The following is a 13,285-nucleotide window of genomic DNA, read 5'->3' as shown; positions in this document are numbered from 1 at the left end:
TTCATCCCTTCAATTCCCCATCCACCAACCCTCTAGCTACCCACCATGTCCCCCACACACCCCACCCCCTCCTCTCCCCCATCCAACAAACCCCCCTACCGCCACTGGCCGCACGCCCCCTCCTCTTACGCCGAAGGCCTCGGGCGCCTCTCGCTTCTCACGCCCGCCGTCGTCGCCGCGGCCGCCTCGTCGCAAATCCGCACCGGCCAACGCGTCGGCCTCAATTGGTCAATGACCAAGCTCGAGTGCGCGGCTTTTGGCCGCGAGGCCGCGAGGCATAGGGTTTTGCGGTTTGGGGGGAAGGGGGAGGGGGGAGAGGAGGGGGAGGCGGGGGCAAAGGGAGCAGTGGCCTTTGATGACGTGTACGAGTTTAATCCGCGTGAGTGCTCGACATGTCCTCCTGGCTGGGACGCAAGAAAGGGGCACCTGAGTGGTGAAAGAACTCTAACACCACGCCTTAGAACAAAGCAGCCAATGGGACGGGCTGCGCCACTTCTCGCAACCCGGTCTCCCCTCCCTCGCCGAATCGCCCAGCCAGCGCTTCTTCTACGGCGGCGTCACGGGCGCCGAGATCCTCGACCGCCGCTCCGACCGCATCGGCATGCAGCACTGGGCGCGCGAGGGCATCGCCGGGCGCGGCGTCCTGATCGACTACGCCTCGTGGGCGGCCGCCAGGGGCATTGCGTATTCGGCGTTTTCGCAGCATGTGGTGACGATGGAGGAGATTAGGTGCGTTGCGGAGGAGGAGGGAGTGAAGTGGCAGGAGGGGGATATTTTGTTTGTGAGGATGGGGGTCGTGCGGGAGTGGGAGGGGTGGACGAGGGAGCGGAAGGAGGCGTATGCGCGGAGTGAGAGGCCGATGCATGCGGGGGTCGAGGCGACGGAGGAGGTGTTGAGTTGGTTGTGGAGGGAGGGCTTTGCGGCTGTCGCGGGGGATGCGTTGAGTTGGGAGGTGAGTTCGTTCAGTACACCATGCTTGCTCGCACTTAGCCATCTCAGTTACTCCCCTTTGTCCTCTTGCTGCTCCCTCCTCGTCTCCCTCTACACATCCTTTGTCCAGCGCCTCGATTCCTCTAACATCCCCAGGTCTACCCTCCAACAACCAATCTCTTCCTCCACGAATGGCTGCTCGCCGGCTGGGGCATGCCGATTGGCGAAATGTTCGACCTCGAAGCGCTGGCCGAGACGTGCCGCGAGTTGAAGCGGTGGACCTTTTTCGTCACTTCAATGCCGCTGAACATGCCGGGCGGCGTATCGTCTCCTCCGAACGCCATGGCGATTTTCTAGGAGAAAGGGGCAAGGGGAGAAAGAGGAGGCTGGCGAGGACTCGAGGCGATTCTGCTGGTTCTTCGGTTCTCGAATCGGGTCGGCGATGGAAGCACACCTTGGTCCTTCTTCGGCAGCCTTCGATTCCACGTCAGTCGAAATTCCAAGTTCCGCAGCAGGTGGTCGTCATTGTTCGAAACCGGCTTTGTCCTTCTTCGACGCCGCAGGCCTCGTTTCCCCGGCCGTCTCGCAGCGTCTCTTTGACCACCAGGCCATTCGTGAACAACGCGTCTTCTAGAACAATGTTTCAAGTCGACCCTATCCATTCAAGTCCCGACTACATTGTTCGACTACTCGCACACGTTGCGCTGCCGCTGCCGTATAAGTGAAGGCGAAATCACCACCGGTTTGAAAGGAGACGGAATTTTGATAATTCGCGAACTCACCAACCCACTCACTTTCCTTGGTTACTTCTCTCGTTCAGTTTTTCGTTTCGAAGCGCAGTCAGATATTTCAATCACCCACCCGAATGGCCGAGCCAACCATCTGCCTCTTCTCCTGGACATGCTGCTTCTGCGGCACGGCCAACGCGCCCGCAACAACACCCACGCCCTCCACCCTCACAACCGCACCCCACGCGCTCCGCTGCCGCCTCTGCGCCAAAGTCCCCTGTCCGACGTGCAACGTGAGCGCCGACAGCGTCGGCCCGCCCGCCTCGCCGCACGTGCTGTACATGAAGCTGGCGCCGCCCGACCTCGACGACTGCGTCGCCCACGGCTACATCTGCCCGTACTGCGGCGGCGCCGCCGTGCAGACGACCGTGGCGGCGCTGCTCGAGCGCGCCGCCCACGACGCTTTCGCGCCCACCGCCGCCGCCGTCACGCGCTTCGAGCGACACGGCCACCGCCGCTGGCACTACCTCGAGCCCGTGCTGCCCCGCTGTGCGCTGTGCGCGCGGCGCGTCACGCGGCCGGGGGAGCGGCTGGATTTCTGGCTGGTGCGGGAAGGGGCCGCGAGGGAGATGTTGAGGGGTCGTCTACATGCCGGCGCGGTGCGCTGGTGGACGGGCGAGGTTGGACCTGCGGACAGGGCGCGCGTGCAGCCGGGCGTGGTGGAGCGGCTGAAGAGCGGAGCGGGCGCGTGGGATACGTGGACGACGGTGAGGGATAATGGGACGGTGGTGCATGCGGCCGGGGTGCTGCTGTTGGTGCTGTGTGCGGCTGCTGGTTAAGTCAATACAGTGCTTGTCAGGCAGATCATGTTAATGATGACGGTGATGATGTCAAACGTTCTAATTGAAATCAAATATCGATTCTTCTCATTACCGCTGCTACATCTCCTATTTTGGCTGCCTTGTGTGTTTCTCCTTGTCCAACATCAAGCGCCAGTACATCAAGAAAATTTTGTCCATCCCCTTAAGAAAGGATCTTCACTCAGAGAACGAACGCCATGATCATGGCAAGAACAATGGCCAACGCCGGACCAACCGAAGTGCGATCCGCAACACCCATCAGCGGGGTGGAGGTTGGCGAAGGAGCGGCACCACCACCGGCGGCGTTGCCAGAAGCGCTCGGAGGGGGAGCAGCTCCGCCGGCAGCCTTGCCTGAAGAGCTGGGAGGAGGAGCCGAGCCTCCAGCTGCAGCTCCGCTTCCACCAGCGGGAGCAGGGGTGCCGGCAGGGGGAGGAGCTTGGCCGCCAGCGGCTTTGCCAGAAGCACTCGGAGCAGGGGGAGCAGGTGCTGGGGGAGGAGCCTGGCCACCCGCGGCAGCCGAGCTGGGGCTAGGAGGAGGGGCTTGTCCTCCAGCAGCGGCTCCACTGGTCCAAGGAGCGGGAGGAGAAGACATTGGAGTCCAGGGCTTTGGTGACCAGGTTGGGGTCCAGACCGGAGGTGGGTTCCAGGTTGGCTTCGACATGGGCCTGGTGTGGTTGCGCATGCGCGAGGAGCTCCAGGTGCTAGTGACCGGGCAGATGGTCGTGTACACGGTGGTTTGCGTCTGGACATAGGTCGTTGACGCAGAGGCTGGGCAGTTGGTGACGGAGCAGCTCGTAATGGTGACGACATTGGTGCCAGTCATCGTAAGCGTTGTCATCGCCGGCGATGGAGTAGGCATCGGCGTCCAAGTGGGCATAGGCGTCGTACGTCTGGGCGTCGAGTGGTGCCTAGATCTGCTGCTCGACATGGAGCTCATGATGGAAGAGGCCATGGTGACGGGGCAGACCGTAGTAAAGACATTGACAGTTGCGGTGACGTAAGTGGTCTGCTGGGATGGCTTGCAGACGGTGATGGTTGGAGGACAGCTGGTAATGGTCATGCTGTTTGTCGTCGTCAAGGTAAGAGTCGTCATGTTGACAGGGGCAGCTTGACGGGGGAAGTTGAAGTTGGGGTTGATTGCCCCTGCGGGGGGAGCTGCGCCAGGCTGTGGAGCTCCATAGCTCAAGGGCAGCGAAGTCAAAAGACTGGAAATGAGGAAAGAAATCTTCATCTTGGCGGTTGTAGCGAGTGCTGCCCAAATGTGAACGAGAGGGATGGATGGAAAAGGCTCCTGCCAGAGGCAAGGCCCAGGTATTTGAGCACCGGCGAGCAGTCCATGATGGCCGGTTTCAATTAGCTCACAGAGGAGAGCGTTGAGGCTGCGGTGGTACTCTAGAGACTGGGGCGATTCGATGACGGCGGTGGTGTTGTTGTAAGAGGTGTAGTTGCAAAGGTCGAAGAGTGGTTGTTGAGCGGGACGGCTCTCGGGAGCGGGACAGCCAGTCGCGAGGGAGGGCAAAACTCCGGGCCGACAGCTTCTGGACCGTTTTCAGTCACTGCGAGCTGCGCACCTTGTCTACTTTGTCAACTCCTCGCCTCGAGCTATCCTTTACCATCGCAGTGCCATCTCTCGCGCCATCTGTTTCCCTGGTTCTCCTGCGACTGCTCCTCCTGGCAACTCAGCGCTACCGAAGCTCTTCTAACTGCAAGCCTACGCGTCTCTTGCAAAACCGTTGGCTCTGCTGCTTTCGTCCTCCGCTTGACAAAGAGGTTCTGCCTTTGCGTCGGTCGTTCAAGACGAGCTGGTAATCGCCGCTGGAGAACTCTTGGTTCCCAGGAGATCTGTCACTGGAAGACTTCTGACGTCAAGCGTCATTCGAATGCTCGGTTCTGGAAATTTTGCTCTCCCTTTTCTCACCCGACAGAGCGGTTTGAGAGCACGACAACCTCATCGGTACCATATTATTCTCGAAACCTCCCTCGGCTACCACTCGCAACGCGACTTGAATTAGAAATCCCTCCAAATCGCATGTGTTTGTTCCAATGGATTGTTCTCGGTTCACGGCATATTCCATGCCAGGTAGGTTGAGAATTCAAAAATAGATTCCCAATTGGACTCGTCAGTCCGCACGCGCAAGCATCCAGGGTTGTGCATAAGGACCTCTTCCAGGCTTCCTGCTTCAAGCGCATCGCCAGGGAAACGCGCATCTGACACCAGACTTGCCAAAAACAACAAACCACCGCGCGTAAACGGCATCCTCGAAGCCACTTTGTGCAGAGCCTCAGCGACTTTGGGTCATGTGCTTAGCGCTGTGGCGCCGACTTTGACCGTTTGGGAACATGCCCATGTCACAACAGCAAGCATTCATCGCATTTCGTCCTTGGAAGCGACTTCGAATTTTGTTCAGTCGTGATGATGCACAGCAAGTGCAAATTGCTGCGTATCAAACCCGAATCCAGCAATGTTTCTGCGTCGGTCAGCAGACGTTGGGGCTGGCCGAGGATCGGCTTTGACCACTCTGGCGCCGGGCGGCATCAAGCCACTTTGCTGTAGGATGCACTTGGCCAAAAAACGGCGAGTTATGGTGTCACCAAAGACTGCTGTGGGGTTCTAGTGCAGATTTTCGATTGGCGCCGTCTCGACAGAATGATCAAGGGGCATCCGTGGGAGACAATGCCAGGCAGTGGATGCCGCTCTGTCTTGGCTTTGAGTACCCTGTTTACCGTGCTGTTTGCTTTTTCGCTCCTTTCCCCGCGGGATCCATTTGAGCTCTGTGCCAATCGCCCTTGGACCACGCCAGTGTTTTGCTTCTGTTGGTGATTCGACCCAGTCGCCATGTTCACTCGTATTGTAGGGCTTGCCGTGCGTGGCACACGCTTGATTCCTCGCTCGGATCTAATATTCAACTCATTTTACTGCAATGTCTGATTTAAAGGCCTCGTTGGTCTCCTCTGTTGCTTTTTAGGTGCGCGACTGCGACAGTCCAAGGTCTACCACCCTTTTTCAACCCTTTACTATCGGCGCTAACACCTGTCTAGAAGTGATTAATGAAGCGACGCGCTGCCATAGAGCAGCTGGCCCCTGTCCTTAGCACGGCCTACAACTCCTTCCTGAATGCAATCGATACTCCGCGCAAATCTCTTGAGCGTGGGCCGTGGTTCTGGAGGGACTCTGATTTCTCCAAGAAGGACTATGCCAGCGACAGCGAAAGCGAAAGCGACAGCGATGATGATACTGTGACCGGAGAATCGATCGAACGAGTACCGCCTCCGCCGACCCCTGATACTGAATCACTACGACTGTTGCTGGACTCGACTTATGTCCAATTCAAGCATGGAGACACTCCGTCTACAAGTCCGCTGTTGGTCGTCCTCGACATTGTCGAAATCATGCTCGCCGAATCGCCGCCACCGAACGACCTTTGGAGGGCAAAGGGGAACGCCTGCAGTGAAGCCCCCCTGCCTCGGCCCAACAACGAGAAAAAGAAATCAAGACGCAGCTTTCGGCGATCACGTCCTACAAACAACTTTGATCCGAGCCAAGCCCCGCCCCTTCCCACAGCAGTTCCAAATGCAGCCGAGACAACATCTCCAGCTCCAGCTCCAACTCCATTGAGCTGCGAACAGGTGATGAAGCTGATTGATTTCTTGATGAAGAATTGGCCAACGGTTGAAAAGACCATCATGGCCATGCTTCGGGACAATCCGGGATTGAGATTGGACGGCTGCATCAGGTTACTTGGTCAAAGGGTACTTGAAAAAGTTCTTGCGTCGACAACATCAAAGTAGCAAGGCTGCAGTTGTTTTGGATGCGATGTTGACTGTCCAATGAGGACAATTCGGATGATCGACGACGAAGACAGCATTTCGCTCCGGCCGCTCAGAGGAATCTCTTATGCGATAAGCGAATCAATCACCGATCGTTGATGATGAGCTTGGCTCGGGAGTTTGAGCGCATGCCCCTGGTGTTCATGCCGCACCCCCGGTCACACTCGGCCCCGGCCGTCTCTCGAACCTTCTCGCAGACCCTGGGAACTTCACGTGCTTCCCCACCGCCAAATGAGAGTTGCATTCAAAACTCAGTCTACATGTCATTGATACAAGGTATCTGGCAGTCGTTACTCGTTTTTCCTCTGAGGCAGTCCGACGTCGACCATCAGCGTGAGGACATTTCAATTCACCATGTCCGACGAATACGACCATCACGTTGATGAAAACACGCCGCTTCTGCACGGCCAGACTAATGCGCAGTACAATGACGGGCTAGTCAAGGAACTGCAAGACGAGCGAGACGACTTTCCCGATGGAGGTCGCAAGGCTTGGAGTGTCGTCTTTGGCAGCTGGTGCGCCATGGTGGCCGCCTTTGGATTGCTCAACACCATGGGCGTCATGCACGCGTGGTTAAACAGCCATCGATTGCAAGACCACAGCTACGCGCAAATTGGGTGGATCTTTAGCACCTTTACCTTTTTGGTATATTTTGGAAGCATACAAATCGGTATGTCAACAACCCCCATGATAAGTTTCCATCGCTGACCTGGCGCATAGGTCCCCTCTTTGACACCTATGGACTCAAATTCACGCTAATTCCCGGATGCTTCGGCTTTGTCATTTCACTGTTCCTCCTGAGCGTCTGCCAATACTACTGGCAGTATATGCTCGCGTGGGGAATCTTGGGCGGAGCCTCCTGTTGCCTCATCTTCACGCCCGCAATTGTCTCTATCGGCCACTGGTTTAGACGACGACGTGCCCTCGCAACTTCACTTGCGCTCACGGCGGGAAGCATTGGCGGTATCATCTTTCCTGCAATCATCCTCAACCTCGAACGCCGCATTGGCTTCGACAGTGCAATGCGCATCGTGGGCCTGATTTGCCTCGTCCTCTGCGGATCAGCTGTTTTCCTCGTCAAAACTCGGCTGCCACCCAACACGAAGGGAGGTGCTGGAATCGACTTGTTTGCTCTCAAAGAAAAGATCTACGCGACAACCACGGCCGCCATTTTCCTCTTGGAACTGGCCTTCTTCATCCCCGTAACTTACATAACCTCGTACGCCTTGGGCCAGGGACTCTCTGAGGAGTTATCATATTCGCTGGTCATGATCCTCAATGCCGGAAGTGTCGTTGGTCGTTGCCTGTCTGGGTGGTATGCCGACTCCTGGGGGCGCTTCCGGGTGATGATCGCCACGTCGGCCATCTGCACCCTGTTGACTCCTCTGTGGCTCTATGCCGGAGGCAGCACGGCGCTGGTGATTGCGTACGCGCTGGCGTTTGGTGCGGCGTCCGGCTCCATCATCGCAGTGACGCCCGTCTGCATCGCGCAAATCTGTCTGACCGAAGACTACGGCAAGCGATACGGCACAACCTACTTCGTTGTCAGCTTCGGCACGTTGGTGGGCGTTCCGCTGGCCGGCGCCATCCTCGATACCGGCCGCGATGGCGTTCCGAACTTTCCGGGTCTGATTCTCTTCAGTGGCGCGGTCTTTGCTTTGGGAACGGCGTTCTTCGTGCTGGCTATGGGTCTCGCGACGAAGTGGAATTTCAAGACTAAGTTTTGATTCAAAAGATTTCAAGAGAGAACGGCCGTTTGATTTTCGAGTAATGACAAGACTTAATAGACCATGATTATAGATTGTTCGACTCCGACGTTCCAAAAGATCGGCTCTTCGTGCAACATTAATTCGTCGACAGCGGTTCTTCAAACATGACCATCCACTCACTGGCCCTCCTTCTTCTCAAACGCGCTCTTCTTCGTAATCCACGTCTCCATGTTCATCAGCTGCGGATGCGATTTCCTGAGCGCCTGGATGTCGACCTTGTATCCGTCGGTAGCAAACCAGTTGATCATGGTTCCCATCTCGGGCATCATGTACATCAGGGTGCTGCCCAAAAAGGAAAAGCTGGTCCCGGCGGGGTAGCCCGTCGTGTTCTCAAAGGCCTTGCTCAGCTGGTCAAATGTGAGTTCGTCGCCAGCCAGGCCAATGGCCTTGTGGTTGAACTCTTGCGGCTTGAGGAAGGCCTGGGCGGCGAACCAGCCAATGTCGGCGGTCGCGATCCACTGCAGCGGCTTGTCTTTCATCGTGTCCTGCAGTGCGGCCAAGAAGACCTTGCTTTGGAATCCAGGCTGTAAGTTGTCCATGAACGCGACGGGACGGAGTATCGACCTATTACGATTGTTTAATAGGAGTTCTAAATTAAGGATTAGAACTTACCAAGTCATCTTGTTGCCGGCAGCGGTCCTAAGGTGCTGCTCGATGTTGTGCTTGGTGATGAAGTGCGGGACATTGGTGGGATTGTTCCACGACTCAGCGTCACCGCCGCGCTCGACGCTGCTGTAGACAAAGTGCTGGACACCGTTCTTGACGGCTTCATCAATTAACGCGATTCCCTGTCTCTCCTCTCTCTCGGAGCTTGCGCCTTTGCCCATAGCGAGCTGGACGGAGAAGACACCCCAGATCTGGGCGCCTCCCGCCATCTTCTTTGCGGTGTCAAAAACCGCCGGTACATCGTCGAGATCTCCTTGGACGAGCTTGATCTGGGGCGACTTGTGCGCAAGCCGCTTGGCTGACGTGCCCTCAGGGTCGCGGGTGACGGCAAGGATGGTGTCTTTGGAGCCCTGCGCCAGGAGCGCGTCGACCACGGCGCCGCCCTGCTTGCCGGTCGCTCCAGTAATAAGAAGAGCTTTGGTCATTTTGGAAGATAGGTACGTTTTTTCTGCGGTGTCTGTCTGAGTGATGGAATGGTTCGTGGAAAGAGCTGGGCGGATGCGGGGTTACAAGAGCGGGAGCAAGGGCGCCGCTAGGTGCGACACTATTGAAGCTGAAATCCAGCCACCCACCGCTGTAACTAAACTCGGATGTCGGGTCGGACGGAGGCATGTATCTGACTTTTTGCTGAGAATAGTAATCCGCGTCGTCGAGGCCACGTATGGGTCGCCGTCATCATCTTCGAGTTGTTTGTCAGACGATGACTTTCTTCCAAAGGATTACTGAAGCGCTTCGTGGGAGTGGGAGAAGGTTGAAGAGCTCATGACGTCACTCCTGGAGCATTTGAGTGTTGCTTACCTATTGCCTATTTGGGCATCAGTCCTCGCCCAAGTTCCGAGTCTTGACTGAACAAATGCTACAAATGCTTCAAAGCTTTGCACCAAGAACTTTGCGCTGATGGTAAAGGTGCGAAAGTAATCAAGCGGTCAGTACTTTGAATGCAGAAAGAACTTTTCGCTTGATGGATAGTCCCAAGGAGCATTCAAGCACTTACCTCCGAGTGTGTGACGACGTTGACGACGTGAAGCTATATCTAGGTTGGATTTTTTTTTTTTTTTCGTCACGACGTCACCTATGTACTATGACACAAAAAAAAAAACAAAAAAAAGGGCGAAATTTGTTGTTCCAATGCGCGAAAGATGCTCGTATCCTGTCAAAATCTGGACTAGCGAATCGACAAGCGGGATGGATGAAGATGAAGATCTAAAATTGCAGCTTGCGAGCATTGGTCCCCGAGACACTCCTTCCCCAAGATGCGAAAGAACTCCTCTCTCCCCTGTTTTGGAGCTGACTGATGACTCATGCAGAGCTATAGGGAGTTCTTCCAAAAAGATTTCCGAATAAATCCGTGAATCAGAGGTTTGATGACCTCTGACGTGACTTATTCCTGGGTGATGGCCTTCTGCTGCTGCGGCATGCCTAGAGTCAACTTTTTTGGCTTTGGCAAAGGTTTTGGCGGTGATTGTTGCAGTGCCATTGTAGTTGAAATTATTGCGTCTGCGGTGATTTTGCGCACGTTTTCTGAAGGCGCCAGAGTCATAGCGATGCCCATTGCGTTTTTGATCTAAACATGACCAGTCAGATGCAATTACCAACTGATTTCTGCACAAAGCTTACCTGTCGACCATTAAGGCGCAATTTTGCCAACTTCTCGATGCCAGTCTCGTCTACATCCACATGGATGTCGGTCTGGTTCCCTTGGGCCCTTGCAATGAAGTCCTGCCAGATTCTTTTGCGGGCGGAAAAGTCGAGACTAGGATAGGAATGGAAAAAGTGCATTCTACCTGAGGTTCGCATGTGTTAGGACAGAATCTTGATCGGCACGCACGAGGGCAGACCCACTTTGAAAGGCATCATCAATGATCTGAGCTTGGTTTGTCGTCAGAAGCAAGATGCCCTGATAATACTCCAACTCTCTTAGAAATACCGACACAATGGCATTTCGATTGAGGTCAACCAGGTTCCGTTTAGCGAGAAAGACATCAGCCTCGTCGAGAAGCAACACTGCGCCCCAGTGTGCTGCAAGCCTGAGAATATTGGTGAGATTTTGGTGAATCTCACCAGGTGCGGACCCAAGTGCTCCACTGGAGACAACATATAGTGGCTTCTCGGCTGTCTCTGCGATGGCCTCAGCGGTCAAAGTCTTGCCTGAGCCGGGTGGGCCTTGAAGCAAGCCAATAAGGCCTCTTCCCTTGCCCTTGATGAAGTCATCAAAACCGGGGCACAGCGAAGTGTGAGCCTTGACAAGGCGATAGATGATATCCTTGAGGTTTTCATCCATCACAAGTGAGTCGAACACGGTCGTGTTCCACTCGAAATTAGACATACAATCAATGCTGAATGCCGCTATTGGAATCCTGTCAGAGAAATTCCTCCGAGTCTCACATGGCTGAAAGGGGCCGACCTGGGCATTAGCTTACCCCATTTGGCATCACCAAGGAAGTACCCGAACGTTACGCCTGACAGAAGTAGCCGTTGCTCCTGGGTCAAAGTTGTTTTCAGGTCCCCGTGTATTACGGGTAGTCCAGGATCAGGTTTGACTCTGTCGCTCTCAACTACATCTGGATCCCTGGTCAATTGATTCAAGATTTCCTTTTACGGACCAAAAAGGTTAGCCGTGTCCGAGGAAGCAGGTGCAAGGCGTTACCTTCTCATCAAACGCAACTTCCGATCTGAATACCCGGGCCTTGCGGAGAGTTTTCAATGTAGGCCAAAGAGTATTGTTGGGCTCAGCCTCGTGCATCATCTTAGGATCAACGATTACTCGGCCTTGGTACTAGAAAATTGCCAGTTCAGCAATTTGGTCACTTTTGAGAGGCGAAAAGAGTCCAAGGCTTTCGTCTCCTGCTTAACTTACATGGTGCTTTAGGAGCTTGCGATCTTTTTCATTGCTCTTTTGGTCATTCTCCACGCTGATCGAAGCAAATCCCTTGTGGTTTCGTATCTGGAAACCTCGCCGGCAATGTTTGAATTTCTTTTCGTTCCGCTTCAAGACTTCCTCGATGATAGCCGAGGCTCTTGGGTGGTATCGTAGCGGCACACACGGCAGGTCCGCCACGAGAAAGGAACCCGTGAATCTAATGATGACGAATTTCTTACTCGCCATGCCCACATGCTCACCATCCCACTCGATGAAATCTGCCATGATGATGAAGCGAATCGCTCCTCTTGATGATTGTTCAAGCACGATACTGGAAACACGCCAGATACTCGTGCTGTCAAGATCATCCTTGCCGACTATCAGACAATGCGGTGGGAAGATAGCCCATAAGTACTCAAATGTGATGGATGATGGGAGAAGGGAGTTGAGACTTAATTGCATTTGTGACCATTCAGTATGGATGAATTGTAGCCCAACCTTGATCTCGGACAGGGACTCCGTGTCTTGTACGCTTTGGTAATGTGTACTCAGCAGTTCAAGCTCCGGCTTTGCCCAATACAGAAAGCGAACATCCTCGAGCTGTGAATTCAGTTCAGCGGATCTCACGTAACAAGATCCTGATCGAGCCTTGGACCAACCACGGCTACTGACCTCTGTGTTTTGATCCTTCGTTAGCCCAAAACCTTTAGTCTCCTGGAACATGTTCCTTAGAGCATTTCGGAGTCGTCGTCCATTGACCTGGATGATTGTTTTGTCGAATTTCATCCTTTGGTTGTAAACACGCCGTACGAATAGAACGTGGCGATCACTGAAGCCCTTCGAGATTGGAGGCTTCGTGTGCTTTTTAAGTTTCCAGCGGAGCTCAGCCCTAGCGATTGCTGGTAAGATTTCAGCAAATTTGAATAGCAGAGACTTCCGAAACCTACTTGTCGTAACTATGCAGTCGTCAGGTGAAGGTTTCGCAGAAATTACGGACATGACATACTATTGGTCTCGTTCACAGATTCCCTCATCATCCTCGTAACTTCTCGTCCCGTCTACAATGCCGGTGATTTTGGACTGCATGATTTTCATCTTTTCCGCTTCAATGGTGTAGTATCGGTCCACAGCTTCGAAGTCTCGGTCAGTTTTGTCGTTCTTGCTTCCCACCGTGCTTTTGATACCATTTGTAGTAGAAATATCAACTTACCTTGTACAAGGTCTTCACCACATTCTTGCTGCAAGGTTTTGATTGTCTCGTTTAGGACATCTTTATTGACCAGCTTCTTGAATTCCCACGCATCGAACACCCCGGGCAATTCCATCACATCTGGTGCCATCTTGACAATATGTCGTTCAATATTCGTCCTTGTCGAAGATGCAGAAAGAAACGCCTTTAAGTATGTTTGGTCATGCAGATGGGGAAAATACCAAGTTTTTGCGCAATGATGAAATCTGCAATGAATTCGAGGGGCGCCGAGAGCGAGAATTCGGCTTTAATGGTCTCACTCGTGCTATGCTACTGGGACGAGGCGTTGCTGAATGTACACTCATGCAGGACCAGCTGAATCACAGCTTAAGCGAGATCTTGTACGAAGTAGCCTTGGGATTACTTGGAAAGCTAAGATTTCCGCTTGAATCGCC

At 54.3% G+C, this 13,285-nt stretch overlaps 8 protein-coding genes across 8 annotated transcripts; 4 read left to right on the top strand and 4 right to left on the bottom strand.

Annotated features, from left to right (window-relative positions):
• Nucleotides 1-45: 45 nt before the first annotated feature.
• Nucleotides 46-1,717, top strand: BKA78DRAFT_372892 (uncharacterized protein; the record flags this gene model as incomplete). Its single annotated transcript, XM_066892754.1, has 3 exons — nt 46-379; nt 462-952; nt 1,087-1,717. The coding sequence occupies 3 exons, from the start codon at nt 46-48 to the stop codon at nt 1,285-1,287; spliced, it is 1,026 nt and encodes a 341-aa protein (XP_066742808.1). The 3' UTR covers nt 1,288-1,717.
• Nucleotides 1,718-1,795: 78 nt separating this feature from the next.
• Nucleotides 1,796-2,497, top strand: BKA78DRAFT_354456 (uncharacterized protein; the record flags this gene model as incomplete). The annotated part of the gene is made up of 1 exon (XM_066891735.1): nt 1,796-2,497. One exon carries the CDS (start codon nt 1,796-1,798, stop codon nt 2,495-2,497), a length of 702 nt encoding a protein of 233 aa, XP_066742807.1.
• A 57-nt stretch (nt 2,498-2,554) lies between these two features.
• On the bottom strand, nt 2,555-3,978 carry BKA78DRAFT_319197 (uncharacterized protein). Its single transcript, XM_066888838.1, has one exon. The coding sequence runs from the start codon at nt 3,747-3,749 to the stop codon at nt 2,700-2,702; it is 1,050 nt and encodes a 349-aa protein (XP_066742806.1). The 5' UTR covers nt 3,750-3,978; the 3' UTR covers nt 2,555-2,699.
• A 1,296-nt stretch (nt 3,979-5,274) lies between these two features.
• Nucleotides 5,275-6,504, top strand: BKA78DRAFT_167943 (uncharacterized protein). The gene is made up of 2 exons (XM_066883195.1): nt 5,275-5,507; nt 5,558-6,504. The coding sequence occupies exon 2, from the start codon at nt 5,567-5,569 to the stop codon at nt 6,305-6,307; it is 741 nt and encodes a 246-aa protein (XP_066742805.1). The 5' UTR covers nt 5,275-5,507; nt 5,558-5,566; the 3' UTR covers nt 6,308-6,504.
• A 196-nt stretch (nt 6,505-6,700) lies between these two features.
• On the top strand, nt 6,701-8,073 carry BKA78DRAFT_253473 (putative monocarboxylate transporter; the record flags this gene model as incomplete). Its single annotated transcript, XM_066884823.1, has 2 exons — nt 6,701-7,016; nt 7,067-8,073. 2 exons carry the CDS (start codon nt 6,701-6,703, stop codon nt 8,071-8,073), a joined length of 1,323 nt encoding a protein of 440 aa, XP_066742804.1.
• Nucleotides 8,074-8,231: 158 nt separating this feature from the next.
• Nucleotides 8,232-9,206, bottom strand: BKA78DRAFT_354452 (uncharacterized protein; the record flags this gene model as incomplete). The annotated part of the gene is made up of 2 exons (XM_066891734.1): nt 8,232-8,679; nt 8,728-9,206. The coding sequence occupies 2 exons, from the start codon at nt 9,204-9,206 to the stop codon at nt 8,232-8,234; spliced, it is 927 nt and encodes a 308-aa protein (XP_066742803.1).
• A 631-nt stretch (nt 9,207-9,837) lies between these two features.
• BKA78DRAFT_167932 (P-loop containing nucleoside triphosphate hydrolase protein) lies at nt 9,838-11,296 on the bottom strand. Its single transcript, XM_066883194.1, has 3 exons — nt 10,624-11,296; nt 10,399-10,565; nt 9,838-10,345 (listed from the first exon to the last, which is right to left on the bottom strand). The coding sequence occupies exons 1-3, from the start codon at nt 11,105-11,107 to the stop codon at nt 10,163-10,165; spliced, it is 834 nt and encodes a 277-aa protein (XP_066742802.1). The 5' UTR covers nt 11,108-11,296; the 3' UTR covers nt 9,838-10,162.
• Nucleotides 11,003-12,888, bottom strand: BKA78DRAFT_167801 (uncharacterized protein). The gene is made up of 6 exons (XM_066883193.1): nt 12,852-12,888; nt 12,639-12,771; nt 12,314-12,540; nt 11,639-12,241; nt 11,429-11,557; nt 11,003-11,373 (listed from the first exon to the last, which is right to left on the bottom strand). Exons 2-6 carry the CDS (start codon nt 12,676-12,678, stop codon nt 11,128-11,130), a joined length of 1,245 nt encoding a protein of 414 aa, XP_066742801.1. The 5' UTR covers nt 12,679-12,771; nt 12,852-12,888; the 3' UTR covers nt 11,003-11,127.
• Between the last annotated feature and the right edge of the window lie 397 nt (nt 12,889-13,285).

This window comes from Phyllosticta capitalensis, assembly GCF_038381095.1.
Source record: "Phyllosticta capitalensis strain CBS 128856 chromosome Unknown BKA78scaffold_7, whole genome shotgun sequence".
Taxonomy (NCBI): domain Eukaryota; kingdom Fungi; phylum Ascomycota; class Dothideomycetes; order Botryosphaeriales; family Phyllostictaceae; genus Phyllosticta; species Phyllosticta capitalensis.
The sequence above is the reverse complement of the archived record's forward strand: the minus strand, read 5'-3'. Positions and strand labels throughout refer to the sequence as shown.

Excerpts from the sequence above, each read along its gene's own strand:
- BKA78DRAFT_167932 (XM_066883194.1), bottom strand. The coding sequence starts at position 11,107 with ATGTCTAATTTCGAGTGGAACACGACCGTGTTCGACTCACTTGTGATG. Across the intron at positions 10,566-10,623 it reads CATTGATGATGCCTTTCAAA|GTAGAATGCACTTTTTCCAT; the intron begins GTGGGTCTGCCC and ends TGCGAACCTCAG. Across the intron at positions 10,346-10,398 it reads TGCGCCTTAATGGTCGACAG|ATCAAAAACGCAATGGGCAT; the intron begins GTAAGCTTTGTG and ends GGTCATGTTTAG.
- BKA78DRAFT_167801 (XM_066883193.1), bottom strand. The coding sequence starts at position 12,678 with ATGATGAGGGAATCTGTGAACGAGACCAATAGTATGTCAT. Across the intron at positions 12,541-12,638 it reads CGAGACCAATAGTATGTCAT|CAATCGCTAGGGCTGAGCTC; the intron begins GTCCGTAATTTC and ends AAATCTTACCAG. Across the intron at positions 11,558-11,638 it reads GCAAGCTCCTAAAGCACCAT|TACCAAGGCCGAGTAATCGT; the intron begins GTAAGTTAAGCA and ends GCAATTTTCTAG.
- BKA78DRAFT_167943 (XM_066883195.1), top strand. The coding sequence starts at position 5,567 with ATGAAGCGACGCGCTGCCATAGAGCAGCTGGCCCCTGTCCTTAGCACG.
- BKA78DRAFT_319197 (XM_066888838.1), bottom strand. The coding sequence starts at position 3,749 with ATGAAGATTTCTTTCCTCATTTCCAGTCTTTTGACTTCGCTGCCCTTG.